This window comes from Hydractinia symbiolongicarpus, chromosome 5 (assembly GCF_029227915.1).
Source record: "Hydractinia symbiolongicarpus strain clone_291-10 chromosome 5, HSymV2.1, whole genome shotgun sequence".
Taxonomy (NCBI): Eukaryota; Metazoa; Cnidaria; class Hydrozoa; order Anthoathecata; family Hydractiniidae; genus Hydractinia; species Hydractinia symbiolongicarpus.
Genome location: NC_079879.1, coordinates 23,259,419 through 23,287,243, shown reverse-complemented (window position 1 = coordinate 23,287,243; position 27,825 = coordinate 23,259,419). Strand labels below are relative to the sequence as shown.

Genomic DNA, 27,825 nt, shown 5'->3' with positions numbered 1-27,825 from the left:
TTGCAAGGAAGGTAAGGTAGGTGAAATGATGCACTAAACTTTCGTAGAAATACTGATCCCACACCAAGAATGCTTGGTGATGCTTTTTCTATTGTATACACCATCGTGGTGCTTCTATAGCATACACCATCGTGGTGCTTCTATCGTGTACAGCAACTTTTTTACTTCGCTCTTTTCTGTGAAGTTTACTTATAGATTTCACCTTCCGTGCGACACCACGGATATTCGCACTCACTTCTGTAGGTAGGAAATGTAAGAAACAGAGCACCGAAGCCAAATGAATTCGTTTAAGAAATAAAATATTGACTTAAAATTAATAACACCTTTCTTAAAGAGAAGGATGTACTTTCAGTGTTTTTTAAACCTTACGCTTCCAAGAAATATAATAGCCATTCTACCTCATGGTCCTGCTTTTCACCTACAAGAATGTGCGCACATGTACAAGAAATTCGCAAAGTTTTGTAAACCTTTGTAAAATTGGCAAATTTCTCCGCAGCATTATTATATTGAGGAATGCTAAAAAATTATATAAATTAGAAATTTTACATTTAAAAAATAAATCACAAGAAAAATTGTGGAGTTTAAAGAATTTTTTAGGGAGAGTAGTTTGTATTCTGAACTTGATGTCAAAATATGTTAGCTTCTGCCTCTCTCAAATAAGCACCTTTTCTTTTCTTTTTTATAAACTCCCCCCTCGAATAGGCGCCCGAGGGCGGTTATTTGAATATGTTACTATAGCCAAAAGCAGCACTTATCGAATTTTTTTGGAAAATAGAAAAAAATACCTTCTACTAAAAAACAACTTTGTTCTTAAAGTCGTCTACGAAATGTAATTTTATGTCAAAACTGTTTTTTGTGTAACTTATTTGCCAATTTACTGAAGTAGAGTAAATTCAACCGTAAACATCTACGCCGAGAGAGAATGAGATTTTTGTAATAGGCGTTCCTCTTGATTTTCCACCCTCTCCAATAAGCGCCCGCCCTGAAAGTTATTTACGGCAAGTATTGATAAATACACAAGGGATGGTGCGCATACAAAAATCATAGACCAATTGCAAAGTAAACAACCTTGGTCCCAGATCATGTTACCTTTATGATGAGGGTGATGGCGATGATAATGGCTTAGGCAGGAAACCCTGGGGACGAGGATACAAATTAAACTGAAAAATGAACAAACTGAGGACGATGTTATCCATACACGACGTAACCTTGTTAAATGCAAACATGAATTGGAACAATAGATTGAACCATAATTAAAAGTATATAGCTTTTATAGTTCCTTTAATTATAATAAAAAGGAGTCTGGATACTAAATTGTATAATAAGTGTTGACCATTCATTCAAAATATGTTTTCTTTAAAGGAGTTTATTTTTAACTTTCGTATTTATATATAATTCAAAACCTCTGCGTATATATCGGATTAATTTTTTATTTACTTGGCAAGCGGATCACAAGATAAACCGATAAGATCTCTTTCTTCATTAACAGGACAGCACAGGTGGAGATCTCATTCAAGCCTATATGATGGAGAGGTGTAGCTAGCAAGAAAACCGGTATGAATGTGTATACTTATTTTTTATAAGAACATTTAACTTGAAGAATGTATTTTAATGATATTAACTTTTTCAATTTAAACCATCAGCTCCTTTATATAATTAATATATATATATTTTAAACATGTTCTAAAGTTTTGGACGTCTAAAGCAACGCGTTCTTATATAGTTTGTTCCTATCAACCTAAATAAAGTAAACAAAAGAATTTTTTTTCTGCGTCTATGACATAATTTTCTCTCTTTCTTCATAAAAATTCCCTGTAAATATCGCCAGGGTATTTTTATTAACTACATTTAATATAGCCAGAATGTCACCAATTGTTTCCAGGACGTTTACCTTTGGGACAAACCCACACTACACAAGAGACTCTGGAAACAAGGTTGAGAATGCCATGTGTTCAGGAGTAGTGATATAAAACACGTGTGCAGTAAAAAATCACACTTGTTCTCTCCAACTTATCATACATCAAAAACTGCTAAGAAATATATATCACGTACCGTACGTAAATTACAGACCCCTGAACATAAAGATGAAACACGAACCACGGTGGCTTCCTGTTCTCTTATATATCACATTAGCCTACTTAATTTTTAGGTTTTAACATACATTCAAACTTTATTATTGACTTTACAGGAATTACTTCATTACATTTTAATTTCATGCTTTCCCCCTTTCTGTTCCAAAATGCAAACGATGCATATTTCAACATAAAACTGTCTTCAGAACATTGAGTTTATGAAAAGTCATCTGTATCTCGACAATTTAACAACAGAAAACTTCTTGGGATAACCAGAGATACGTTTAGAGACAGTCCACTAAAAGCTTTTTTATTGATTTTTGACCCACATTCACAAATTAATTAACATATCAACTAAAATGACGTAGGCTAATTTAAACAGCTAGGGGTAATTTTTGTCCATAATTAATTAAAGAAAAGCATAAAAAGGTTAATTTAATCACTAATTCAATGATAACGGTCATAATAAAACGTAACGTTCGTCATAATTGCATTAAACGGATGCGCGTAATTTATATTGAGTGGAAAATAGAGATCTGCGTTTGTATCATGAGAGTTAAAATGCAACCATCACATAAACATGCAATAACATCATCTCTTCTGAGGTTGCTTTCTGTGGTAATTTAAAATCTTAAAAACCAATCTGGAACAGAGGTATCAACAGTAGGCTTATGAAGTTCATTATGTGGTCGTGTATTCGATGTTTAAATCTTCTATATTTGTCATAAAAGAGTTTTCTCTACCGTTGGCTATAAACCACCATCGATCTCAGGATATGTAGTATTCTTCAATATAGAGGCTCGCACCAGCTTCATCATCAAATCAAAAAAAAAACACTACTACAGCCCCTGGGATTGAGATTGACTATGAACTTGTAACTTGGACCCATATTATTTTACATTTCTCCACAATTGAGTCTTTGTGTTTGTTCTAAAAAGGAATTGCGAACAAGGTGACATTCCCTGAAACGCGCCGAATGTATTATCGTATTTTTCAAATGCAGTCATAAGAAGATAGCTTTAAGTGTCATTTTTTAATCAATTTAATCAGTCATATCGGTCATATTTACATAAAGGACAAGTAAATTGATTTGACGTTTCATATCACGCCGATAAACAGAATTGACCTGATGATCTTTGTTGAAGTTTACATAGCTTATGATGATGCATGACACTGTTTGCACTGTCCTTAATCGACCGCCTCTGATGGCGATCTGTTACCAGTAGGCGTTATTATTCGGATTTTTTGTAGGGAGTAGAACTTTGGTGCCAACTTCGGTGCAATTTCATGCATTGTTTTTGCGAGGCAGAAACAACGTTACTCTTGGGATGAGGGAGAACATTTTCACCAACTCGAGCATGTATGTTTCAGATGACTCTCAATCTCCATCAGTTGCTACTTAGGGACAAGTTTCCGACGGTGGTTGCTTGATAGGCGAAAGTAACACAGTGAAGCCGGTCCTACCTAGGTTGCTATTTATTTGACATTAAAAAGTTGTCTGGCGGTCGCACCGGCGTGAGTATGATAACAACCACGTAAACGCGATGCTAATTTAAAGCGGTTTGAATTAATACACAAGTATTTTTCAGTGTGTGCCGAGAAATATTTTTCACAAGCAGCGTATTTGACAGATTAAACGCCCTGGGTTCTTATTGAAAAAGCAAGAAGTTAACAACGGCCATTTTTGAGTGTGGGCGGGTGTTTAGAAGGGGCGTTTATTCTTAACATTTTTGCTATGACCACGTGAAGTTGGCCATGCGCCTTATTTGCTTGCGCGGTCTTTGATGTGTAAGGACGACAATGACATGACTAAACTTTGCGTGAAAACCACAGCTTTGTGATTTGAGGTCCGGTTTCGTTGTTATAATGGATTTATCAGAGCCTAATTACGCGGATTCTTTTTTGAAGTTGTTATCTGATAAAGAAGGAAAAACATACGCTGAATGCCGCCACCAATGATTATTTGTCTCATATACAGCACAAAGGTTTAAAAGGGAACAGAAAATTTCAAGGAAATGAAAAAGGAAATGGTAAAATTATTTTCAAAGCAGCGTTAGTCAGTACGTTAAACACAATAAATAATCACATACGTTGTTAATATCTTATATATTAATTCCCTTGCGTGACTAAAACTGTGAGTCCACGACACGGAAATCACGGGTTACTTTCTTATGACGTGGCTGTACGCTAAAATTTAACTAAAAAGATTAGGGATGTACTTCATAGAAATCGCACATAAGGTGTAAATATATAACCCGCTGCTAATAACGATATAAATATATATACCCTTATGCCAAAAAACTCTATGTTAGCATATATATATAGGTATCGCTACATATGAAACGGTATTAGATATTCACAAAGCATACGGACTGTTAAATGAAGTTCCTAGCATAAAACGGAAATTGTGTTTACGAAAAAGATGGCTGTTCTTTTTGAGTATTCTCTACTCTTTCATTCAAAATAAATCTTTAAAAAAACATTTGAAGAAGAGCATGGTTTTATAAACTAATCATAGCAAGGTTCTGTAAGGTTTTTTCATGTTTTATTTTCAGTTTTGATTATATTATTGTTGCCAGACATGTTTTATAGCTAGCATCATAAAAGCCAACCACCACCAACAACTAGCTAGCTAGCTAGGAATATATATATATGTAGCCATGTTCTTTATACCTAGCTAAGTCTCCAGTTTATATTTAAGTGACTAGCTATTAGCTGCTGTAGCTAGCTAATGCTAGCTTTAAACTAAAGATTCCCAGTATATATATTCCCACAAAACCCATCAAACGTTATTAACCCTGAAGATTTTAAACATTTTCCTGGTTTTTTTTGGTTTGCGAAGTTCTTTTCCTCCAAATATTCTGAAAATAAAGTTCAGAAATTACTTATTTTTAAAATGTAAATTTAATTTCTTTCAAATTGTGGTTTTGACATTTTCATGTAAGAATTTGTGGGCAAACCCCTTAATCAGCATGCTAAAAGAACTGACTTTTCTTAATTTAGAATTACTAAACACAACCATTTTCTTACATTTAGTGTAAACTTTTGTGCGTATGGCTTATATTTAATACACCAAAAGAGCTACTTTGTTGATTTCAATTTTATACTCTTTGTAAGCTATTTTTTTCTTCTTTTTGACATTTTGAATTAACTTATTGTTGTAGAAGGCATATAATATACATGCATATAAAAAAATAGAATTTTGCAAATTTCTGTTTTACCACTCAATTTTTACATTTTATAAGTTATTTGGAACAGAATGGTATGAAATAGACCAAAATACCTGATCTTAGTTGTTTTTAATTTACAGGCTGTGTCTGTGAAACTTTAAGGGGAACATTTGGTTGAAGACAATGGCATGACATATACTGATAGAACTGATTTTTGTTGTGTTAGATGTTATATCTGAACCTTTTTGACATTTTATGTTAATTTTGCGAGGAAGGACCATATATATATACACAGAAGAAGAATTCAATTTTACACCTTGCAAGCTTTGTTTTTCTATATTTCGTATAAATTCTTACTGGGGAGGACTCCGTGCAATATATCGAAATGACTGATCCTTCTCGATTTAAATTTGATGTGTTCTAAATCGTATATATATAGTTTTGGAAATTTTGTGTAAGATTTAATGGGTAAGGGCTAGATGCAATGTGTCAAAAAAACTTTTTTTGTTGAATCAGAAGCACTCCCTACAACCATTCTTTTTTTTACAGTTTGTGAAGCTTTTGTGAGGAAAGAGTGTATGCAATATTATCGAAATAACTGATTTTTGTTGCAAACTGTTTTTCTTTGGCATTTTGGATTAAAATATTGTTTTAGAGGGCATATGCAGTAGATATATGTACTGAAATAGTGAAATTTTGCAAACTTTGATTTTGTCGTTACCTCTCATTTTTTACATTTTGATTAAACTTTTGTGGGAGACCGTCGGTATGCGAAGGACCAAAATAAGAGATTTTAGTATTATTTAGAATTTGTATTTTGTGTTGCAAAATTGGTGCAAAAATTGACATAAAATGAACTTATATACAGATTGATTGCTGTTGTTTGACTCATTATGACTTATATATATATTTTATGAAAATTTGTGACAGAATACTATGTGAGATTTGAAATTTTGTTTACTTTATTGATGGTAAAACAGCATGCAAATTGCTAAAAGGACTTTATTAATTTTAGGTTTAAACACCGTTATTTTGTTGGCATTTTGTCTAAAGTTTGGTGAGGAGGGACTGTATGCAATATATCAAATAATGTTTTATTGCATTATAATTTGTCCTTGCAAATCCCTTTTTTTACACCTTAGATAAAAAATTCTGTCAGAGGCACAATTTATTGTTTATTTTTCACATTGTGTGTCAACCTTTGGCAGGGTTTGCAATAAACTAACTGATTTTAACATATACAATGAGAGATTTGTGTTTGACATTGATCAGCTTTTTTGTATATATGTGGCGTTTTAAGTGATTTAAATTTTATGGGTGAGATGTATGTTGAAATGCTTTTGGAAACTTCTTTCCGAATAATTTTCGCATTTGTCAGATGGTCAGAGCAAGTAATTTTAGTAGATTTAGATTTTAAATGTCACATAAATACTGCAGTTGTTGAAAACCTTTAATTTTTTTGGTCATTTATATAATAATGCAGATGTAAGATGTGCACTGCTGTATTGTTTGTTTTTTGATGGACATATATCTGCTACATAAATTAAATGGAATACAGTGGATTCTTCCACGGGAAACAGCTAGTTGAGTTTTTAAAAGCATCAGTAATGGAGTTAAAAGCGCTGCAATGGTTTCAAATAACATTACATGCGCGTTCGATTTTCCTGATGCAAGCCCACAACAAATAGATATTGGAAGATCGAATCGATGGGAACTTGTTGTATTTTATGTATGTATTCGATTTCGTTGTGAACGTCTCAAGGAGGGGTCTTTTATGCTTGAAAACATTTTGTTAATTCACAAGAACATGCAGCTTAGCTTACCTCCTGTGTGACAGCAACTTGATTGCATTTGAAAGAGCTTGAAAAGTTGCCTATGATTACTTTTGCTAGGTTCTTAAGATTTTTGACTTGCTAGTTATGATAAGCATGGTATCATACAATTAATAATACGAGGTGCTGTATTCAAGGGTTTATCAAGGTATGTGGTGATGTGAATATGCCCGATCATGTGCAGGTGTGACAGAAAGATAAGCGATTAAGCTAAGAAAGCTTAAAATGTAAAATCTTGATTGTAGACAATATCAGTATTTTAGTTGGTATTCGTGTGACCTCCCAAGCTAACAATTCCGTTAAAGACAGCTATATTCTTATCATCGCGCTCATAAATATTTACGTCATAAGATATAAACAGAAGTGCAGGGGTACTGGGAAGCAAGTTTGTAAATAAAATCAAAAGCGGAAAAAAAATAACGTAAAATAAAAACACAATACGTAAGGCGCATTTCAGCTTATTCTTTAATTTAGGCCCCTATACTTTTGTACATCAGCTCATGATGCACCTTTTAGCTAGACGCTCTTTGCTTTGTCCTTCTTTTTTTAAAAAGAACGCTACGGGTGTTCCATTGTGGTCAACTTAATTGCTAGTCCTGTAATAAGGACGGAAAACTTCAATTTGTAAAACAAAACTCAATCGGGGAAAACAAAACTCAAATGATTAGGCTTATTAATAAGACCCGGCTTTCCTATTCACCAATAGGAAAGTTGAATCTTATCAAGTCAAAAGCTGAATTAGTAGATAGGCCAATCAAATTGTTATTGTACTAAAAAAAAAGACTTATAAGTTTGTGTCTCTAATAAGACAGACACAAACTGCGTCTGGCTGCGTGTCAGGCAAGTGCAAAAATTATTTTGAATGAACTTTATTTTTTGTTTGTTTGTTTCAGAAAAAAATAGATTATAAATTAAAAAAGAACCTAAGTGAAATGAATATCATTTTTCTTGGTTTGTTGGCAGTGAAATTCGGAATCGGCTCTACATACACGTGGACATATCGTGACTGGGTTAACCAAGTGTTGAAAAAATGGGGAAACAAACCAAGGCGAGTCGGACAAGGTATGCAATTGTATGACTGTGGTTTAATAAAAGCCTACTTCTTTTTGTTCATTTCGTTTCTTTACATTACGTTATTAAATCTAAAAGGTCTAAAAAAAAGAAAATCTCAAATATTCAGCCTCGTCCCAAGTCTTTTTACTCTTTTTCGAAAGAAATAAAGGAATAAGACAGTGCATTTCTTCGCGTCGCCTTACTCCTTCGCGTCGTTTTCGATAACAAAAAAGCGAAAAAAGAACCTGGAAACGATGTCGACATATATTTACACTTTCGTAAAAGAAAGATTTTGGGCTAACATTTTCAACCTGTCGCATTCGGTGCAATATAAAAGTTTGAATCGATCCTTTTTGCTTAACGTTCAGCATGAGAATAGGATTGATATCTTAGGCAGTTGTCTAGTTGAGCGGTTGCTGTGCTTGCACGGCTTCTGTAGCTCAATTGGAAACTTTAAATGCACTAGGACCCCTTCGCAGGACCCTCATTGATAACAGTTCCTATAGAAACTGAAGGGTAAATAATAGTAATAATAATAATATATTAATATATAATAATATATAAATATAAATAAAGAACAGAAAAAAGGGGGGAAAAGAGAGAAATAATGACCGTATTTACAGGCTCAGTGTAACGACTAAAAACATACCGTAAAATGCCATAATTAAGCGCAGCGCTTACCAACGGTGATAGTAGGACCTTGGTGCGCTTATCTGAGAGTGCGCTCACATACGGGTGCGCTTATTATCAAGTATAAAAAAAGGGAAAAGGAATGAATAGCTGAATAATTACTTCAACGATGTGTACTGCCCTATAAATTTCATATATAGTAAAATTGCTCTGCATACTCTAAAATCTCTCTCCTCCTTAATAATCCTTGAATTGATAATATATTTTAGCTGATATAAAATGCGAAACAAAAACATTCATGGCTGACAGTGGAGTGATTTACTCTCCTAACCATCCACTTCATTATCCAAACAATGTAAATTGTAAATGGGTTATCGAGACTCCAAAAAAGTTTACAGAGATTCATTTGCATTTTATAAAATTCAATGTCGAGAATCCGAAATGGTCTAGGATTTGTCTCAAAGATTACATTGAGGTATTTCAGTATACTGATGGAAAAAGAGAACGCAAAGGTAAATACTGTGGAAAGAAACCTGGGTACAATATTACCATTTATGGAAATAAAGCTGAAATTGTCTTCAAATCAAATAATCACAGAACAAGGAAAGGATTTCATATCAAGTGGAAAGCAATTTCAGGTTAGTTTAAGGGCACCTAATTGATCATATCAACAACATGGAAAATCTGGAAAATATGAGATGTTCGGTATTTTTCTATCCATGAGAGTTCTTTCATCTGTGCCCTTTTTAAATCTTTAAGTATTATATATTCTATATAATATTTTATATAATACTTAACGCCCCTATTTTTTTCACGAACCAAACATTAAGGCCAATATCAACACACGGAAAACGTTCCGCGGACCGGACCGGATCAAATCAAAACAAAGCTTTGCACATGCTCGCTGTTAGCTCATTACGCAATCGAAACAGAAAATTGTCCAGAGAGTTGAAATGTTTTCAACTTTTTTTCTAGTCCGCGGTGCAACTAACATTTTTGACCAATAACAAGCTAAAAAAAATCACGTGATATCAACAAATCACCAGCCTGCTCAAATAAAAAATCAACGTGCTGAAACAGAACGGAATGAAACAGCTTATTATCGTTATCCGGTCCAGTCCACGGAACGTTTTCTGGCCTTTATAGTTATTTAAATTTTCTTTTGCTTGTATGATCAATTTCATGTTTACTTTATTCATTCAAATCAGTCAAGCATTAATTTCTTTTGTTTTAATTTAAATTACGGTACTTGATTGGTTAAAATGTTTTATAAATTGGTTGAAGCGGGAAATTTGTGAATAAATTCTTTTTATTTTATTTCTGAAAAGACAGAGGTTTGATAGAAGAAAATAAACAATCTCCCTCAAACTATTTGTTAAATAAATTATATAGGTAAGAAATCTAAGCTAATAAAAGTTTTTTACCATTTAGGATGTGGTGGAGAACTTCAAGGTAATGCAGGAGAATTGCGACTTCCATCTGTTCCTTTAAACGACAAACGCGTTTACTGTGAATGGCGAATCGATACACCATCGATATACAATGAAATTGAAATCAGAATAAGCTCGCTCAGATTTGCGAGAAATTATACTAGCTGCAGGTAATGTTACCGTATGCGTTTAGTAAGGAAACTTCCTTGTTCTAATTTTTGTTTTATATCAAGCAACAAATCAATCATTATTTTATCCGGCTAAGAATGGTTCATTTTAGTTTTAATTTTATAGTTTGTTGGAACAATACGTTTTAAGGTTTAATCCTTCGTAATAAAACTTTACAAAAGCATTGATTTGCGAAAGTTTGTCAGATCTTTTAGTATATGTGGCTTATTTGCCATACCTGACGACAAAAGCAAAAATGTATGTTTCCTTGTGTATGTATGAATTTTCTTTATAAAAGTCTATGTTAAAAGTCTTAATATTTTTTTTAAAACTTTTTCAACCCTCTTCGACAAAAAGTGAAAAATTATTACTTTTGTTTTAGTAACGGTAATAAAACTTTTTATATCTCACCTCGTAATAGGAAAAGTAAAAGTCTAGTTATAAACCTAGAAAGCGAACATTAGTACTAGTAGCAGTGTAGTTTTTCCTTAGAAAAAAAATATACAAAGTCCCTGCGGGTCATGTACCCCAAACAACTTACAATTAGATTATTAAACTTGATGCAGTTGGAACAGTTGTAGAATGTCTTAATACGAACTCTATCAAGGTGAAAAAATTATTTAGATGACGTCACAAGGATCACAAATGACGTCATGCATACCTAAGATAGGTCATGCTACTGCATTCTTGATCTGGTCGGTATTTTAACCCTAGTACCCATATATGTCCTTAGCAACCACCTATTGGTAATATAAAAGAAATGCATTTTAAAACATTACATTAATTTTACATTAATCAAAGCACTCAAAATTTACGAAAATTACCTTTTGTCACAAAAATGCCATACTCCCTGCAAAGTATGTAAATTTCCATTCCATATTTTTGTCATCACAAGCCCAACTAGGTTAGCAAAAGTCAAAATATTTTAGCACTCAAACACGTGCCCAACAAATATTTATGCCCAGACAACCACCAGGCCGTGGGCTTTGTGTGTCCGTTACATTACACAAATGTTGAATTACGGGTATCCTATCTATTTAGACGAGGCTATTTATCAATATATGATGGAAATAAACAAGAAGTTGGGAAATATTGCGACTCCATTACGCCTCAAGTTATACGAATTAATGGAAATAAAGCGATAATCAAACTTAGGATATCTCGTAAAACGATACTTAACCAATTTGTAGCAGTTTGGCGAAGCTCAAAGAAAGATGAACTCAGCAGTAAGTTGCCTTATGAACGTCCTTTGCAACAACGGTTTGGCGACGAAGTTGCTTTATTTGATGAAATTTAAGCTTCTTAATTGAGTATTTTATAATTAATATTTTTTCTTTAGAAATTCAATGCGGTGTAGCAATGGCTGAGCACCACCGTCATAGACGACTTGTTGGCGGTGCACCAGCATTACGTGGAACATGGCCGTGGATTGCTCAGGTAAGTGGCTATTTGTGGCAAGTTGAAATTGGAATAAGTTTGTTTCGTTCATTATTATAACGATTCTGGGCAATACGAACAAAAAAGAAAACATAGAAAAAGAAACAGGTGGAGCGTGGGCTAATGGTTATGGAGTTCACTTCGCAATCACAAGGTCCTTGGTTCGGTCCACAGCGCGGGCATGTTTAGCAAGTGTCTTTACTACAGCTATCGGTCGACCATTTCCATATGAGGGAAGTTGGGTAGGCAATGCCGGTGTATACCTAATGTATACATTGAGGATACGGGACTCACATTAATGCGGTGTTTCACACGTTGAAGTGGTTACCCTGTATAAATATTCGGGATAATTATAATAAAAATAATAATAACAGCGAAAACAAAACTACAACCTCAGACTAACTGTATACGTCCTACTTTTCTAGTCTCCGTCAATTTTTTTGTGAGACACGTGTTAACGAGAAAGGTGTCTAGCTAAATGTTTAGATCAAATTCAGGGACATTCAGGGTCACTTACTGAGCAATATCGTGATTTTTAAGAGTTATGTTTGTTTTTTCAGGGTCTTAAATGAAGATTTTGACTCTAAAAAATTCTTTACACAAAAGACTGTAATAAAAATGCCATCATATCTGAAGTAATTTATCTATGAAATATCTCACTCAAACCTGTGATAAAAAAATAGTGGTTTGTACACCTTAATTACTAATAGTTCATTCCAATAGTTTTTTAAAAATTTGTCATCAAAATATTTTTAGGGTTTTTAGTTTTTTTAAAATCTAATCTCAGTTTTAGCGTTTCGTTTCTTCAAATTCAGAGATTCCAAGGTTTTCGGAGCCTGCTACCACATTCTAGACTTAATACGGGGTATTAAGTCTAGTATGTGGTTTATCAAGTTATATAAAAGAAATTAAAAAACATAACAAAACAAATTTTTATAGTAACAGATCATACGTCTTTTAAAACAGGGTTTATTCAGACATACATAAATCTTGTTACTAAGTTACGAATCATCCAGAGTGAAATCAGAGTGCATAACATAGTATAAAAAAGTGAGTTATATCGTATTTTAGATTCGCGTATTAGAAATGAATCGAAATTTCCGTTCGAGAACTGTGACATGTGGCGGGGTAATTGTTTCGGAGTGGCAAATATTAACAGCAGCTCATTGCTTGATCCGCAAATTTTCAGTTTTAAAATACGAAGTTCTAATCGGCGCCGTATCGGAGTACAATACGGAACGAAAAATCATCACATTCCGAGCAAACCAGATAACTACACATCCACAATACAATCGGAGTGGTAGAGGAAAACCAGTAAACGACATAGCTTTAATAACGCTGTCAACAAAAATGACATTTTCCTACGATATTCAACCAATATGTTTACCAGATTTAAAAAGCGAGCCTTCAAGTGATTGCGAATTTGCAGGCTGGGGAAAAACTGGCGAATCTAGTCGACATTCTCAACATTTGAACACAGTTAGAGCCACTACATGGGGTCATTGCGGGGCTTCTCCGTCTATCCTATGTGCGACATACCACGGTAAAAACAGCGGCGCATGCAAGGGGGATTCTGGTTCGCCTATCATCTGCAAAAGAAATGGAAGAAAATATTTAGCCGGTGTTTTATCTTTCGGCGCTACTACATGTCCATCTTCGGTGGATGGATACAGTGACGTGAGATATTACTTAAACTGGATACACAATGTTATAAATATGAAAAAATTACCACACAACAATTCATAAAAAAGGTTTTAGTTACTATTCTTATATATATATATATAATATAATCATGTATATATTTATTGTACACCTTTATATATTGTTACATAAGTTTGCGTACATATTTTTAAGGATTTCAAAATTTTATTTATTACGATACTTTTGGTGAAAGATATACCTTCTTCCGATTATTTTTCGCGTTTAATACTTTCGCGGAAGACCGTGTTAAGGTGAAATTTTCCTCCAACAAAATTTTTCGTGGAGCAAAAAATTTCCGTCAGAAGCATGAGCAGTTTTAATTTTACCGTTAAAACGTTGGATCATTTTAATTTTGGCGGAAAAATAAATAAATAAAATAAATAAAAATATATGCAACTTTGCATTTTTTTTTTCCGCATAAAGTCTTTTTGCATAATCGAATTAATATCAGAACAAAAGAATATTTAGCAGAATAACCAATCAAGTTGCAAATTTTATTAATTTGATTTGTGCTGTATATTGTTACACGACGCAAGGACGAATAACTTGTGTCGCTAAATGAGTTGCTTCCTCAATTTTCGGCGCTGGAATCTCTGACGGAACCTTTGGTAGTCGTGACAATTCATCTTCGATATCATCTAAACAAATTGAATTGCGCACATCACGTGACAAAATAATGGCAACAACTTGAATAATGCAACCTCAATAAACATCCGAAAAAGAATTAAACTTAGAAATGAAAACTCTACAACACAACAGTTTCAGCTATTTCGCGACCAAAAAAGTGGGCTACAATAGTTTTATACATAGAATCGGGATAATGTTTACATTTTGAGATAAAAAATACCTGATTTGCCAACTTCAAGCTCATTCAGTTCTCGTTCTAATTCATCCATATCAATATCATTGTTAAATTGCCTCAAACCTATAAAAAAACATTAATTTTATGCTACGGACTGCCTGGAAGAATGTGCGTATTAATCAACAGCTCTTGTTTAACACAATCTCTGTCATCACTTGGTCTGCCTGTTTTCCTTTTTAAGCAAGTAAAGATAAGTCAAATCAGGCTGGGAGATGCTTATCCGAAAAACACAATCAGGTTCCATAGACCCGATATGGGATTTACATGACATGAGATTTCAAACTGCTATAAAATAACGTTGTTCAGGTTCGGGTTTTTGTGAACTACACGTGCGCAATAACTTTCTACACATGCGCAATAACTTTCTACACATGCGCAATAACTTTCTACACATGCGCAATAACTTTCTACACATGCGCAATAACTTTTTTAACATGCCCAATGGGTTGTACACATACGCGATAGTTTCATTTCCTCCAATTTCGCCCAAAATGCATTATGAATTATATTTGGCTTATTTCTATTATAATATGTTACAAACACCAAAGAAAAGAGAAAGGAAAAACAGAGTATGGAGAAAATGAAATTTACTACTCTGTAGCAGAATTGATGGTAAACATATCAGCATAAATTTCATCACACTTTTTATCATAACAAAACGAATATTCCAAAAGCAACTTTTTTTCTATTAGCCTTTCTTCGAAAAATAAAAGCTGTTTAAAATTATCACAGTTTTTTTATTTTTGTTTTTGAGAGAATAATGTTGCCTCTGCTGTTTTGTTGGTTCACACTACAAAAACTAATGCAAACGTAGACAATCACAAGAAGATAAAAACCATTTTTCACATCTTCCGTCGAGCTTTTAAGAGGAATTTCACGGAGCGAATTATGAATGGCTAATAATTCAGCGGCGAATTAGCTACGAAATATCTTTTTGATTTTCATGTGGAACGAATAACATGGGACGAATTTAAAATACTGAATGTAAGCACTTCCTTTGGGTATTGAAAACCAGTTATTTTAAATTCTTTTCAGTACCGTAACGAATAAACGCCCACTTCTATTAAACGCTCCCCTCGAATAGAAGCCCCTCCTTTTCAGTCATTTTTTAAATAAACGCCCCTCTAATAGACGCACCTCCCTTATAAGGGGCGTTTATTCCAGGCGACAGTAAAAGTATACTTTCAAAAAAAGTATAGTTACTTACGTCTTTCTTAAATCTTAAGTTTAAGGTTGGAAATTTAGTTTTTCACTTTTGAAAATCATTCTCTTAAACATGTGAAGTGCAAAGAATTTAATACACGCCCCCTCTTTTAAACGCCCTCTCGAATAGACGCCCCAAAAAAATGTCAAAAAAATCTAATAAACGCCTCGGGCGTTTATTCGAAGCATTACGGTAATGAAATTTCCTGAGATTAAACACTGAATATTGCGTTTTCATTGGTTAAAAGTTTACAGCGAAATATTTTGCCGCTAAAAAGTAGGAATTTTTTCTACATTTCAGCGAGCGAATTTGTTAAAGCAAAATGAAAAGAAATAAAACTGCGTACGCTCAGATACATTTCGCCGTCCAATTCGCTTCGTGAAAATCTCTCACGCAGTGTTTTTCTTTGCATTTACGTTTGTGTCACAAGTGTGAACGAGCTTTAAAAACTTAAACATTACCTATACACTATATAGATAAGATTAAATGGTCAAGTTTTTTGAAACAGCCAAAAAAGTAAACGTAGCTAGTTATAATTACACAACGCCAAACAGTGTCATTTAAGCTTTAAAAGTCTACTTTAAATACCCATAACATAAGGAAACTACACATCAGAAGAAATCACCAAGGGTGAGCGGCATGGTCAGCATATGCTCAAAAATTTTCCCTATCTCAGCCTGAATATGCTTATAAACGTAATGCTTATAGAAAAAAGAACATGTGTATTTAAACACGACATCTCCAGCTTCTATCGAACATTCTACCATAGAGTAACAGTAACTTTACAATGAAAGTTTTCTCAGCTACTTTTTCATTTTTTTGGACAATATCATCATTATTACCTGTTGATATTGCTTCTTCGACATCGTTCCTTATTTCGTTAGCCTATCACGAGATAAAATAGAAATATAATCAACATAGAAAGAAAAAGGTTGGGGACAGGAGAAAAGTATTTAGTATAAATAATATGCAACCTCAGCAGTTCTTTCCATAACTTCTTCCACCGCATCTACTGTTAGTCCGTGTTTTCTGTAGGCGTGATTCAGCAAAGTAGCGCTCGAATCAAATGCATCAGTTATCTATACAAAGGGAAAAAAAGCATCGCTTAGAGTACGCGGGCTTATAGAAGTCATCTTAGTCACTTAGTTAATAACAAAACAGAACGAATGTCTACCATTTTATTCGTTTCAGATTCTTGCACAGTATGAAGATGTTCTTTGATTGAAAACAAAGCATCGTGCTTCAAATTCGCTGTTTTGGTCAATTTTTTCTTCTCTGCAAGAACTCTTTTAGCCTAAAAAGTAACAAGAACAAATTCTCAGCTGGGCATACGCTTTCGTATACCGTCAATTTAGCGTACTCGAACGCTCATTGGATATTGGTTCAAATCTCCATATTGACGTTTCAGAACAAGAAAGGAAAGAGAGACAAAGTTATGTGAATGAATTACACTTCGAAGTACAACTATTGATTTTTTAAACGTCGTGTGAAAGTTTGACGCGCGCACTTGGACAAAATTAGATATTTTTGTACAAGTGCGCCTACGATTAGAAAAAACTAGTCGTTAGTCAGCGGAAAAATCCACGGGTTTGCCCGTCCTTTTTATAACGTACTGCGTGCGTCTCGCTACTTGCGCAGCTAAGCTACTATTTTGCGTGACAGACGGACAGACGTATACGGGTATTATAATATAGACTAGTCGTTGCCCGTGGAAAAATCCACGGGTTCGCTCGTCCTTTATATTTACCCGTCGCAACAAAGTGGATAAAATATATCGCATTTGATATTCGTGTTTCCGTAACATCATTTTCTAACTGAGCGGGGGGGTCCGCGCAAAGACAGACAGACGTGCCCGTGGAAATATCCACGGGGTCGCCCGTCCTTCAAATTTACCCGTCGCAACAAAGTGGACAAAAATATATCGCATTTGGTATTGGTGCGCATTTTAAAAAATTCGAGTTTCCGTTACGGGACGCGGCTCTTGCGGACACAGAGACAAAATACGGCTATTATTAAAGAGATAAATAAATAAAAGAAATTTGTGTTTTAAGAATCTCACCTTGTCCTTTTCTTTGTTTTTTACATGATTTTGTGCTTGTGTTTGCAACCTGCAAATAAAATAAGACATTATCTAACCATTTAGGCTTCACCCCTTCTACAAGAACAAAAAACATCCCGAATATGATACTGTTAGTATATATAAGTTTTTGTGACGCAAATAGGTAACAGACTAACACCGGCCAAAAAAATGAAAATAGCTGGGTTTTTTTTCAATAATAGTTAGAATGAACAAAAATCAAATGGTTGGTTTTTTGATACGTAATATCATTTAACGAGAAAAATATTTAGCAAGTATAAAAAGCCGCAGATTATAGAGACGACAGGAATAAAGCCTTGAATAAAGCCCATACTGATATATCAGTTCAATGTTTCCTCATGTTCGTTACTTTTAAGCGTTCTATAAACTTAATCGTGTTAAACTCATTACACTCGAGAGAATTCACTTTCGCGGGCAGAAAATTGAAGGGCTTTTCTCATGCAAAAAAAAAAAAATTCAAAATGAAAATTTCGCAAATATAGCTGTTTTTTAAAATAAATAATAACATGCTTTCGAAGGTGCGGCGAAATTTCGTTACTTCGCGCAAGTAATACAGCACAAACAGCTCAACGAAATCATGTTTATTTAGCAAATGGTTACTTGCTTATCTGAACATCATACAGAAATAACAACCAGTTGCTCATTATAAACTGTTAAAAATATACAGAACATGCAGAAAGAATTAGATGAAATGTTATCATACGGTAAATGTAGAAAATCTAGCATAAAAATCACGCGAATTGGATTAAGAAAGACAGTAAACAAAAAAGATGCTAGGCGGATTGATATTCTTCGTTAGTTTCTATTATACACAAGGTAAGAGTCTGTTCAATGCAATAATGCTCCTTTATACCGCAGGTTTTCTCGCTTTAAAATGAACATTTAAAAAGCCAAATAATAAACGAATTCATTTTTTCAATATTATATAATGAAAAAGGAAAGTGAAAACAGATTGTGTGCATCACTTCGCATTAATGGTTTTAAAAAGGAAACATAAATAAAGCTAGAATCAATTCCTAGGGTTTATCTCTAATAAAAGAAGCGGGTACTAACAATCGAATGAATGACTGAATACAGGTGACTCAGAACTGACACATTTGAACCTTATCGCTGCATTGCTTACAAACGTACGTTAGAGAACTTCAAAAAAGTATACAGAAAAAAATGAAATAGTATATAGGAAATTATGAAGTTAATTTATAAATATTTTTCTAGCCACCATTGAGACAGTATTTAAAGAAAAGCTTTTGGATATTGGTAAGTTCATTGCTGATTTTTTTTACGTACTGTAAATACTTGTTTTAGGGCTGGGCCCACCAGAGGGGATGATTCTGAGGGCGGGGACTAATCAGAGGGAATGATTTTGAGGGGAGCAGCTAAACAGACGGAATGATTTTTGGGGCGGGGGCTAATCAGAAGGAATGATTTTAGAGCGGGGGTTAACCAGAAGGAATGATTTAAGGAGCAGGCGCTAATAAAAAGGAATGATTTTAGGAGCAGGGGCTAATAAGAAGGAATGGTTTTAGGAGTGGTGACTAATCAGAAGGAATGGTTTTAAGACCGGGGGCTAATCAGAAGAATTGATTTTAGGAGCAGGGGCCAACCAGAGGGAATGATTTAGGGGGCAGGGGCTAATCAAAAGGAATGATTTTAGAACTATAGGAATTATGGAAATTGTTAGATTTCCCAGAAAAAAATGCAAATTTTAGTTTCTTTAAAATGTTTAAAAGTTCAAAAAATTATATTTTTTTAGCCTGGATAGTTTGTAGTTAGGACAGTATAATAAACTCCTAAGGATACAGGACACTTCGTTTATTTGAATTGACTAGAGAAATTTTCTTTCGAAAATATATCTTTCGAAAGATCAAGAAATTATAGATGATATATTAGCTACATGAGAAAAAAAATTCCCAACCAAGAAAATACACCTTAACTTCACACTGTGAGTCCCCTCAGAAAAAATAACATTTTGTCACTATGCAGATATCGCTTTTCTCCAGTTTTCAAAAAAAACGCTCTACAAAAAATATAGCTACTTCTTCTCTGACGTATGCTTAAAAGTTACATTTTTTCGCTACTTTGAGGTAGTTACCGAAGTATCTCGCTGAAAACTGATATTTACCGCATTTCGTGTCTCGCTACTACTGCTGTTACCATTTTGCGCAGAGACAGACAAACGAATATAAAGAGAGAAAAAAATGTTTTCTCGTTTTATCCTACCTCCCGTTTTAGCTATTTTTTTAATTTTTTTTTTAAAAAATTTTTAAGAAAATCTTTTAATAGAATCAGATCTTCGACTGGAAATTAGGGATTAAGGGGTAAATCCTGGTTTGCATGCCCAGCTGAAAAATTAATATTATTGGACTACATCTACATATTTAAAAGAATTGGGGATTTTTTTCTTTAGAATGTGGCATTTACCACGGAAACATGCACAGTGGCCACAAAACAAACAATGAAAACTACAACATCCTGCAAGAGCAACATAAAAATCCCAACCACCTGGATTTAGACAAGACGTTAGTAAACAAACATTGGCCTTGGCAGGTTATCATTAAAGACAGTGGCGAATTTATATGTAACGGTCTGCTGATCAAAAAAAGCTGGGTACTAACAACAGCCTCGTGTCTAGGTAAGATTTCGAAGAGTTGCTTGATGTCAAATGTATATGTCACGGATTGTGCACACCGCCAATAATAATAACCAGATATATGAGCATTGTTTGACCAGCCTTTCTTTAGCAAACGGTAATGCAATAAATATGCCATTTAATAAAATCCCATGTTAGCAAAAAAAATTTCACGTCGCCCACTGTACCCGAAAGATAAACAGACAATGTTTATGAATCGTCTTCCGTAAAAAAATGTAAAAAAAAACGTAAATAAGCAACAGGCAAAAATATTTTTTGTAGAGACTTTCACACATTGTTTATCTTGGGTTCTTTTCTGATAAGCACAGCCTTTTATGGTACTCGGTGTCAAGTGTTTCTTCAGACTAACCTGGAAACAAAAGAAGCTAAGCAATTTATTATGTTGTTATTTAGAAAAAGCAGTGAAGCTTGAAATAGAGATCGAAGATGAAACCTATAAAACACAATCAATCTTTCAACACAGCGGCTTCGATGCATCGAGAACAAGAAAATTAGTGGGCGATGTAGGTATGTAAAAAAAAACAGACGCAAAACCACTGAAGAAGTCACTTGCGACAAAGTGCAAGAATGAACGTCTAAAATCTGTCATTCATATCTTTCAATACTAAGTCCTCGCTAACTCTGTTACATTTCGGAATCTAAGCTATTGGCGGTGCTTAGGGGAGAAAATAAATTTTCAGATTTGCAAAAATGGTCAAAGAGTTGATACTCAAGAAATTTACCAAATGAATTGCCTTTCTTTATTTTTTTCGTTTGAAAGTGAATCGAAAAATAGAGAACAGGCTTTCACAAACGTCCAGAGTTTTTATGGCAGGATAACTGCTAAGTGTCAAACTGTATTATATCATAGTGACTGGAGCTTATGGAAACTAGAACTTTTTCCATAAGCAATAAACAATCCCTCCTCTTTTATTTTGTGGTAACGCCCCTAATTTTACCAATGCGTGAAATTTCCTCTAAAGTAATTCTGTTTATTTTTCTTTGCCAGGTTTGATAAAACTAAGCACGCCAGTACCTGTCGAAGTGAAGGACACGATTACACCTGTATGTTTGCCCCGCTCCAAATCACAAATGAAACAAACCACAGAATGTGTTGTGTCATTTTTGTCGAAAGGGAAAAATGGAACGCAATCACATGCATCTGCAGGAAAACTTCTCAAAAATTCAGACTGTAAAAACTTCGCATCCAAAGTAGATGGCAGCACAGGTCCGCTGATGTGCATCGGGACCACAGATAAAATGCGCGATGATTGTAGCGACGCTCCCATCATGTTTTTCACGTGTAAAGCGTCTGGATTCTGGTCGGTGTTTGGATTAAGTAAATTTTGCAGTTTAGCGAAAACACCTACTTATAAGTATAGCTACGCTTATTTCGTTGAACTTTTGAAATATTTGGACTGGATAAAAGAAACGATTAAAAAGAATCACGGTCCACTGGAACAAATAAATTGATGCAACACCAACGACTTGTTTGTCTTGTTATAAAAACACCCAGGACTAAACGTAGCGGTTGCGCGCAATGCTTTATATATTTCATAAGGAGAAGATAAAGCGAGAGAAATTTGCCAAAGTAAAAAACCCACGAATTATTTAGGGTTATTTTCTCGAGCAGGTATTGAAAAAATTTAGCGCAGATTTTTTTTCGCGAATCCACAACCTGAAAAATTTGGGGAGGATAATTTTTGCGAATACAGTATTTTTAGCCGTCTAAAATAAATCGCACAAAAACTATTTTACAACAAGGATAGCATTGTTTTCTACGAGCGCTGTAAGTCCAATATACCATATTATTAAAAAAAGTCGACAATAAAAAAATGGAGAAAAAAAATTCGGCAAAAGAAAATCTTCTCGGCTAAACTTTTTCTCTGCTACGCTCACTCGAAACTGTATTTAAAAGAAGTTGAGCGCAGAGATAGATGCAATACTGTTTATTGTGTTCTCTTTATTACAAGCTCGTGAGCTTGTATTAAAACGCAAATGTGTCCTACAAGAATGGAAATTTTTGCCTCTCTGAGCACCGACACGGGAGTCGTCGTGTGTTCGAATCTTATCTTGGTAACTATTTTTACTTTTTTTTTCTTTTTTCTTTTTTAAAAAGATAAGACAAGTGTTCAAAACACTTGTTTAACTAACTAGTAAATAAAGGTGTTTCCACCAAACTTTTTAAAAGTGAATGTAGGCAGAATTAACTGAATTAATGAATTTCGCAAATTTTGGGGTTTGTGGGTTTGTGGTCTTTCTTTTTCCTGTCAGTCGGTTCACCCAAGACGGACCCATCGAAAATTAAAAGTTCGAGGAATTTTCCGTTCAGGAAGGTCTCACAAATCAATTTTGAAAAATAAGTGTGTAACAAATATTATTGCGTATCTGAATAGTAAAATATGTCGTGTCTAACTTCGTAACAAAAATCCCAATTTGATAGACAGCTTTTTGTAAACTTTATTCGCGAGGTTGTTTGCGTATATCATACGTCTTGTTACTGTTACGGTCTCATCAGATAGTGAATTAAAAAAAAACGGCAGAAAATCGGCAAAAAATGGTGAACGGCAAATACAAACACGGCAAAAAGTATAATCTGATTAAATAACCGACAAAAGTTGTTGGTCGAAAAAAAATTAGTCAGCAACTTTTTGCACTATTTTTTTTTAACTAATCAGATACTTCACCTTTCACATTCTGCGTCAATTTGCTTGCATTCAATTGAAAGTTTGGCAATTGCTTTTTTCAACCTAAACGAAAGATGAGTATAAAAAACTAATATCCATTACCACGAAACAACAAAAACTGTCACCTACTTTACTGTTTCAAAATCCGCCTCAGAAACAACATCAACAGTCTTCTGAGTTTTCTGTTTAAATTTCACAATCTAAAATAAAAAACAAACAATAACGACGCCTTTACTAAGAACCTCTTCTCCCTAACTTTGGTTAGGATTTAAATATATCTGCATGGTAAAACTCAGCAGATTCCAAACAACGTCCAATATAAAAAGCCTCAAAAGTCCTAGGGTGGAGGTTGAACAGATTCAGGGGTCAGATTGATCTAAAGTAGCCAAGCCAGGTTCTGGAAAAAAGTTATAAGTTTCTTTAAGAAACTGGTTTTGGAAGGGAGGCTTAATGTTTTTTACAAAATCATCAACGTTTCCAAATGTTTCTTAAAAGATTTTAAGCATTTTGAGTCTCGTGTTAAACACGTGTTTCTTATGTTACACATACGTTATCTGGTTTTCCTGCTAAAAAGCCTTTCTCCTTTCTGTTTAGCTAGGTTACATTTGCTTTTTATTTCCATGGCATACTTTTTTTGATAATATACATGTTATAACTTTGCAAAATGAAATCTTTCTTGTTTTGTTTCCAACCATCAGGCTGGAAATGTTTTTTATGAATCTTAGGTTTTTGATATTTTGAGTCTCATTTCTTAAATATGTTCTTTAAAATAAACCTTAAAAAACGTGTATCTAAAAACTTGTGTGAATTTTTTGCGTACCTTTGCAAATCAAAACTTAGGTATATAGTATAATATATGTTCTTATAATAACTTGAAAATATAATTTTCAAAAAAATATTTCCAAAATTTAACGCGAATTTAATATTGCCGACTGTTAGAGCTCACAAGCATGGAGTTTCTACGAATGGAAACAACATCGCACACGTCACAAAAATAAAATCCACACTAGGTAAATTTCATTTCCATTCAAACGGGTAAGTGACAACACCATGCAGCAAATAAAGAGAAAAGTCAACAACAGCTCTAACTTACTTTATCTCCATTCTCAGTAACTGCAACTTTACATTTACCACTGCGTTTTAAATAGCCAATAACGCATATAAGATCGTCTTCTGATATGTTTTTTCCACTTATTTTATACACAGTTTTTATCACGTTCCAAGGTACAATATTGTCAGTTTTTTCATATTTCACCGTTTTGTAATGAGCATCCAACAATGCAATAGCGTTCTCCTGTTATAACGAGAAACAGAATTGGCAATATATCTAAATTTGCCTATAAAATGTATGGAAAAACTAAGATTATATCGATACTAACAGATTTCAGAGCTTTTATAAAAATTCACTAATCACAATTTGTCAACATCCTCCTCAACTATCAATTTAATGCAAATTATGCCTTTCCCCTACAATAAGTTTACCACACTTGGGTCATATGAGACACAAGATTAATTTCACACATATAAGATACCTTGATCTGTTACGTAAACAAAAACAACACTGAAAAAGGTTGATTCCCCAAAACTCTCAGCTGCATTTAAGTCAGAATCATCCTATTTTATTTCCTAAATTAAGAAGTTTAAAAACATATCCTACAATGGAATGATACACTATAATCAAATTTTCTCCTTACCTCCAATAATTCTTTCATCACAAATTTTGTTTGCTCGTGAAGGCCACCATAAACCATTTTTCTCCAAAACCAACTTGTTGACTTGTGGGCTATGTTGTATCCCCATTGTCCCCAGCTGTCGTCAATAAGATATGAAAAGCCACTCATCAAACACAATTGACCAGTGTTGTAAAGTTCTCTTAGAACCACCATCAAACCTAAAAACAAGTGACAGGTTGAAGTTTTCAAAGACATTTTGAACCAGGTTAAAAAATTTTTGTACACAAGTCAAAGCTAAGCATTGCCATTAACACACAAAAAATAGTTTTTATTATAAAGGTCTTCGGTTATGAAAGTAGTGTGCAGCCCATTCAAGAAAATCATCTACATTGATTGATTGATTGATCAGCCGTTCATGTAGCAGAATTTGTGCAAGTGATTTCACTCGAACTAGTTTTTTGGAGTTTTCGACTAAAATAATGTGTTACTTTTATGTCAACAACTTTTAGGTCTACCTTTGACTCTTGCACTGCTGCACAGTGGAGCATTTTTTAAAAAGCTGCTTATAAGTTGCATAACCAGGCCTATCAAAAAGGGGAAAGTGATTGCTCTTGCACATGCAAAGACTCGTTATTCTAAGAAATGAGAACCTAGCTGAGCCATTAGCTCCCCCAATTTTACAAAAAAAATTCTGGCTAAGCAGTAGGAATTCATCTCACATGAAGATCAATGTTACCTTTCTTGTTATTTGCATTAAAAATAACCAAAATATATAAAAAAGACAAGAAAATAAATAAAAAAGATTTTTTAATAAAACATGCATTTATAAACTCATTCTATTTATTCAGATTGCTCCCTCAGTCTAAATTATTGTAACCTTAGGCAAGCGATTTATTGCTTGGGTGTTATTTTCTTATGGATAGGCTTGCTTGCTGGCGTCAGAAGAGCATGGTTATCCATGCTCATGTGACGCCAGCAACTACCTTGCTTGTGGACATCAATTTTCAGTTTTTTTGAGTAAAGTAAAGGAGTTGTAAAATTTCCTGGACTGCTATAAACAGCTAAAGTTTGTTAAAACAATGATTGCTGATTGACAAAATACATAAAGCTTTTTCTGTGAGAATTTCACCATCAAAATTTTCTCTTTTCTCTCAACTGAAATTACCACATGATACTTTATGATAAAAACACCCAGGACTAAACGTAGCGGTTGCGCGCAATGCTTTATATATTTCATAAGGAGAAGATAAAGCGAGAGAAATTTGCCAAAGTAAAAAACGCACGAATTATTTAGGGTTATTTTCTCGAGCAGGTATTGAAAAAATTTAGCGCAGATTTTTTTTCGCGAATCCACAACCTGAAAAATTTGGGGAGGATAATTTTTGCGAATACAGTATTTTTAGGCGTCTAAAATAAATCGCACAAAAACTATTTTTCTTTATATCAAAAATTAAACAACAAGGATAGCATTGTTTTCTACGAGCGCTATAAGTCCAAAAATACATAAAGCTTTTTCTGTGAGAATTTCACCATAAAAGTTTTCTCTTTTCTTTCAACTGAAATTACCACATGATACTTTAACTGCCAAAATTTAACAGCTTACTAAAATTTGCTGTAGCATGCACATTGCAAATGATTGGTTACAAAAAAAAAAATTAGGAAAAAAGTTTCCAATGCTTACAAAATACCATAGTGAACACACAAGAAAACATTGGGTAAACTTAATATATACTTGGATTTCTCAGAAAAAATACAAAGGCACTGAAATTAATTTTCTCAGATATTTTTCCTTTCTTTTCAAGAACAAGTTTTAGTGTAAAAATTTCTTTGTTTCTCTGAAATTCTTTCAGCACAACAGCCATACTTTCAGTCGCAATTCCAGCAGGCGTATTAATAAGGGGGGAGCAATTGCTCTTGCTCACGCAAATGCTCACCCAATTTTGAGAAATGAGAAACTAGCTGAGTTATTAATAGCTCTCCCAATTCCAAAAACAGTTATTCTGACTGAGCAATATCAATTCATCTCAAATGGAAATCAATGTTCTCTTTCTTATAATTTATAGTAAAAAAGAACCAAAGTATATAAAAAGTTAAAATATAAAAGACTTTGTGATAATATATCTGTTTATAATCATATTCTATATATTTATTTAGATTGCTCGTCCAGTTTAAATTATTGTACCCTTGGGGGAGCGATTTATGGCTCTGGTATTATTTTCATATCAATAGGCCTGTTCCAGACTCTGCATAGGTGTCTCCAGAATGGTAAAGTGAAATTTTTGGATTAGTGAATTGGTTTTTAACTTTGGTTCTGTGAAATGCACTTTTTACCAGCAGCTTACGGGTCTGCCTGAGCAGAAAAAGTACCTGATAAGTTTACCTGATTGGGTAATATTTACTTGATTGTGCCATACTTTTAATTGTAGCTCCTGCTTTTTCTTAACTAAAATTATTGCCACATGATATTCGTGACTTGAAGGATTTATTCAATCACTTATAGCTACCCCTCTTAGAAATTTGGAATATCATTATGCGCATTTTACAATTTACATTTTAATCGTGCTTGTATGACTCGTTTTAAGTGATGAAGGCATTGACACAGTTCCTATTTTACTACAGGTGATACAATAGCCAAACATACAACAATTAATATTGATTTTGCAAACCAAGGATGGTTAAGTGCAACATAGAAAGCAGTTAGCTACCAATTTCATAATTATTTACACAAATAATAAATACTTATAGGTGCGTTTCTTACCTGAAGGCGTTTGTTTACTGTCAGGATCACGAAACTTCTCCTTCAGTACTTCATAACTTAAGCATATATTTCCATCAAACCTACTTAATTTAGTAATTTCTGTCGACCAGAAATTAACTTTACTTTCCCAGTGCTTGGGATTAACATTTTTATCGGCAGGGAAAGGTGCATACAAAAATTTTATTCGATCTTTATCCTCCCTGTCAGTAACTGCATATGTGGAAGTAGCGTTCATTCCGAAAAACGAAAGCAAAATATTATCATCATGATCCGACCCGTGTTATCCCAAATTTGTTGCCCCTCGAGGTTTTGAATAATCGAGAATGGTCAAAACGGGTCGGCTTCTACCACCGCGGGTCAGGCACTTCTTTTCGTCCTGCGAAAGCAGTTATCACTAGACATGCCACTCTGCAAGTAGTAT

General features: G+C 33.9%; 3 protein-coding genes across 5 annotated transcripts; 2 read left to right on the top strand and 1 right to left on the bottom strand.

Annotated features, from left to right (window-relative positions):
- LOC130645487 (CUB and peptidase domain-containing protein 2-like) lies at window positions 1-13,705 on the top strand. 3 transcript variants are annotated; one of them, XM_057451491.1, is made up of 8 exons: window positions 1-16; window positions 1,490-1,554; window positions 7,968-8,136; window positions 9,027-9,395; window positions 10,189-10,357; window positions 11,397-11,581; window positions 11,695-11,792; window positions 12,864-13,705. In XM_057451491.1, exons 3-8 carry the CDS (start codon window positions 8,007-8,009, stop codon window positions 13,536-13,538), a joined length of 1,626 nt encoding a protein of 541 aa, XP_057307474.1. In that variant the 5' UTR covers window positions 1-16; window positions 1,490-1,554; window positions 7,968-8,006; the 3' UTR covers window positions 13,539-13,705. The 3 variants fall into 3 exon arrangements, with proteins under 3 accessions (XP_057307474.1, XP_057307473.1, XP_057307475.1); XM_057451490.1 differs by having other exon boundaries at window positions 13-1,554; XM_057451492.1 differs by lacking the exon at window positions 7,968-8,136 and having other exon boundaries at window positions 13-1,554.
- Window positions 13,406-27,725, bottom strand: LOC130645488 (charged multivesicular body protein 7-like). The gene is made up of 11 exons (XM_057451493.1): window positions 27,405-27,725; window positions 24,668-24,864; window positions 24,067-24,267; window positions 23,103-23,173; window positions 22,974-23,036; window positions 17,619-17,667; window positions 16,734-16,853; window positions 16,534-16,638; window positions 16,402-16,444; window positions 14,341-14,418; window positions 13,406-14,131 (listed from the first exon to the last, which is right to left on the bottom strand). The coding sequence occupies exons 1-11, from the start codon at window positions 27,637-27,639 to the stop codon at window positions 14,016-14,018; spliced, it is 1,278 nt and encodes a 425-aa protein (XP_057307476.1). The 5' UTR covers window positions 27,640-27,725; the 3' UTR covers window positions 13,406-14,015.
- On the top strand, window positions 17,666-21,893 carry LOC130645489 (kallikrein 1-related peptidase b9-like). Its single transcript, XM_057451494.1, has 5 exons — window positions 17,666-18,473; window positions 18,873-18,914; window positions 20,065-20,289; window positions 20,701-20,814; window positions 21,296-21,893. The coding sequence occupies exons 1-5, from the start codon at window positions 18,428-18,430 to the stop codon at window positions 21,757-21,759; spliced, it is 891 nt and encodes a 296-aa protein (XP_057307477.1). The 5' UTR covers window positions 17,666-18,427; the 3' UTR covers window positions 21,760-21,893.
- Window positions 27,726-27,825: the final 100 nt, after the last annotated feature.

What these genes read in the sequence shown, in the direction of transcription:
- LOC130645487 (XM_057451491.1), top strand. Translation starts at nt 8,007, where the DNA reads ATGAATATCATTTTTCTTGGTTTGTTGGCAGTGAAATTCGGAATCGGC. An exon ending in AGAAATTATACTAGCTGCAG is followed by an intron (nt 10,358 to 11,396) that starts GTAATGTTACCG and finishes CTATCTATTTAG; the next exon opens with ACGAGGCTATTTATCAATAT. An exon ending in CATGGCCGTGGATTGCTCAG is followed by an intron (nt 11,793 to 12,863) that starts GTAAGTGGCTAT and finishes ATCGTATTTTAG; the next exon opens with ATTCGCGTATTAGAAATGAA.
- LOC130645489 (XM_057451494.1), top strand. Translation starts at nt 18,428, where the DNA reads ATGCTAGGCGGATTGATATTCTTCGTTAGTTTCTATTATACACAAG. An exon ending in TAGTTTCTATTATACACAAG is followed by an intron (nt 18,474 to 18,872) that starts GTAAGAGTCTGT and finishes ATATTTTTCTAG; the next exon opens with CCACCATTGAGACAGTATTT. An exon ending in AAAATTAGTGGGCGATGTAG is followed by an intron (nt 20,815 to 21,295) that starts GTATGTAAAAAA and finishes TTTCTTTGCCAG; the next exon opens with GTTTGATAAAACTAAGCACG.
- LOC130645488 (XM_057451493.1), bottom strand. Translation starts at nt 27,639, where the DNA reads ATGAACGCTACTTCCACATATGCAGTTACTGACAGGGAGGATAAAGAT. An exon ending in TTACTGAGAATGGAGATAAA is followed by an intron (nt 23,174 to 24,066) that starts GTAAGTTAGAGC and finishes TTTTTATTTTAG; the next exon opens with ATTGTGAAATTTAAACAGAA. An exon ending in ATTGACGCAGAATGTGAAAG is followed by an intron (nt 17,668 to 22,973) that starts GTGAAGTATCTG and finishes TTTTATTTGCAG; the next exon opens with GTTGCAAACACAAGCACAAA.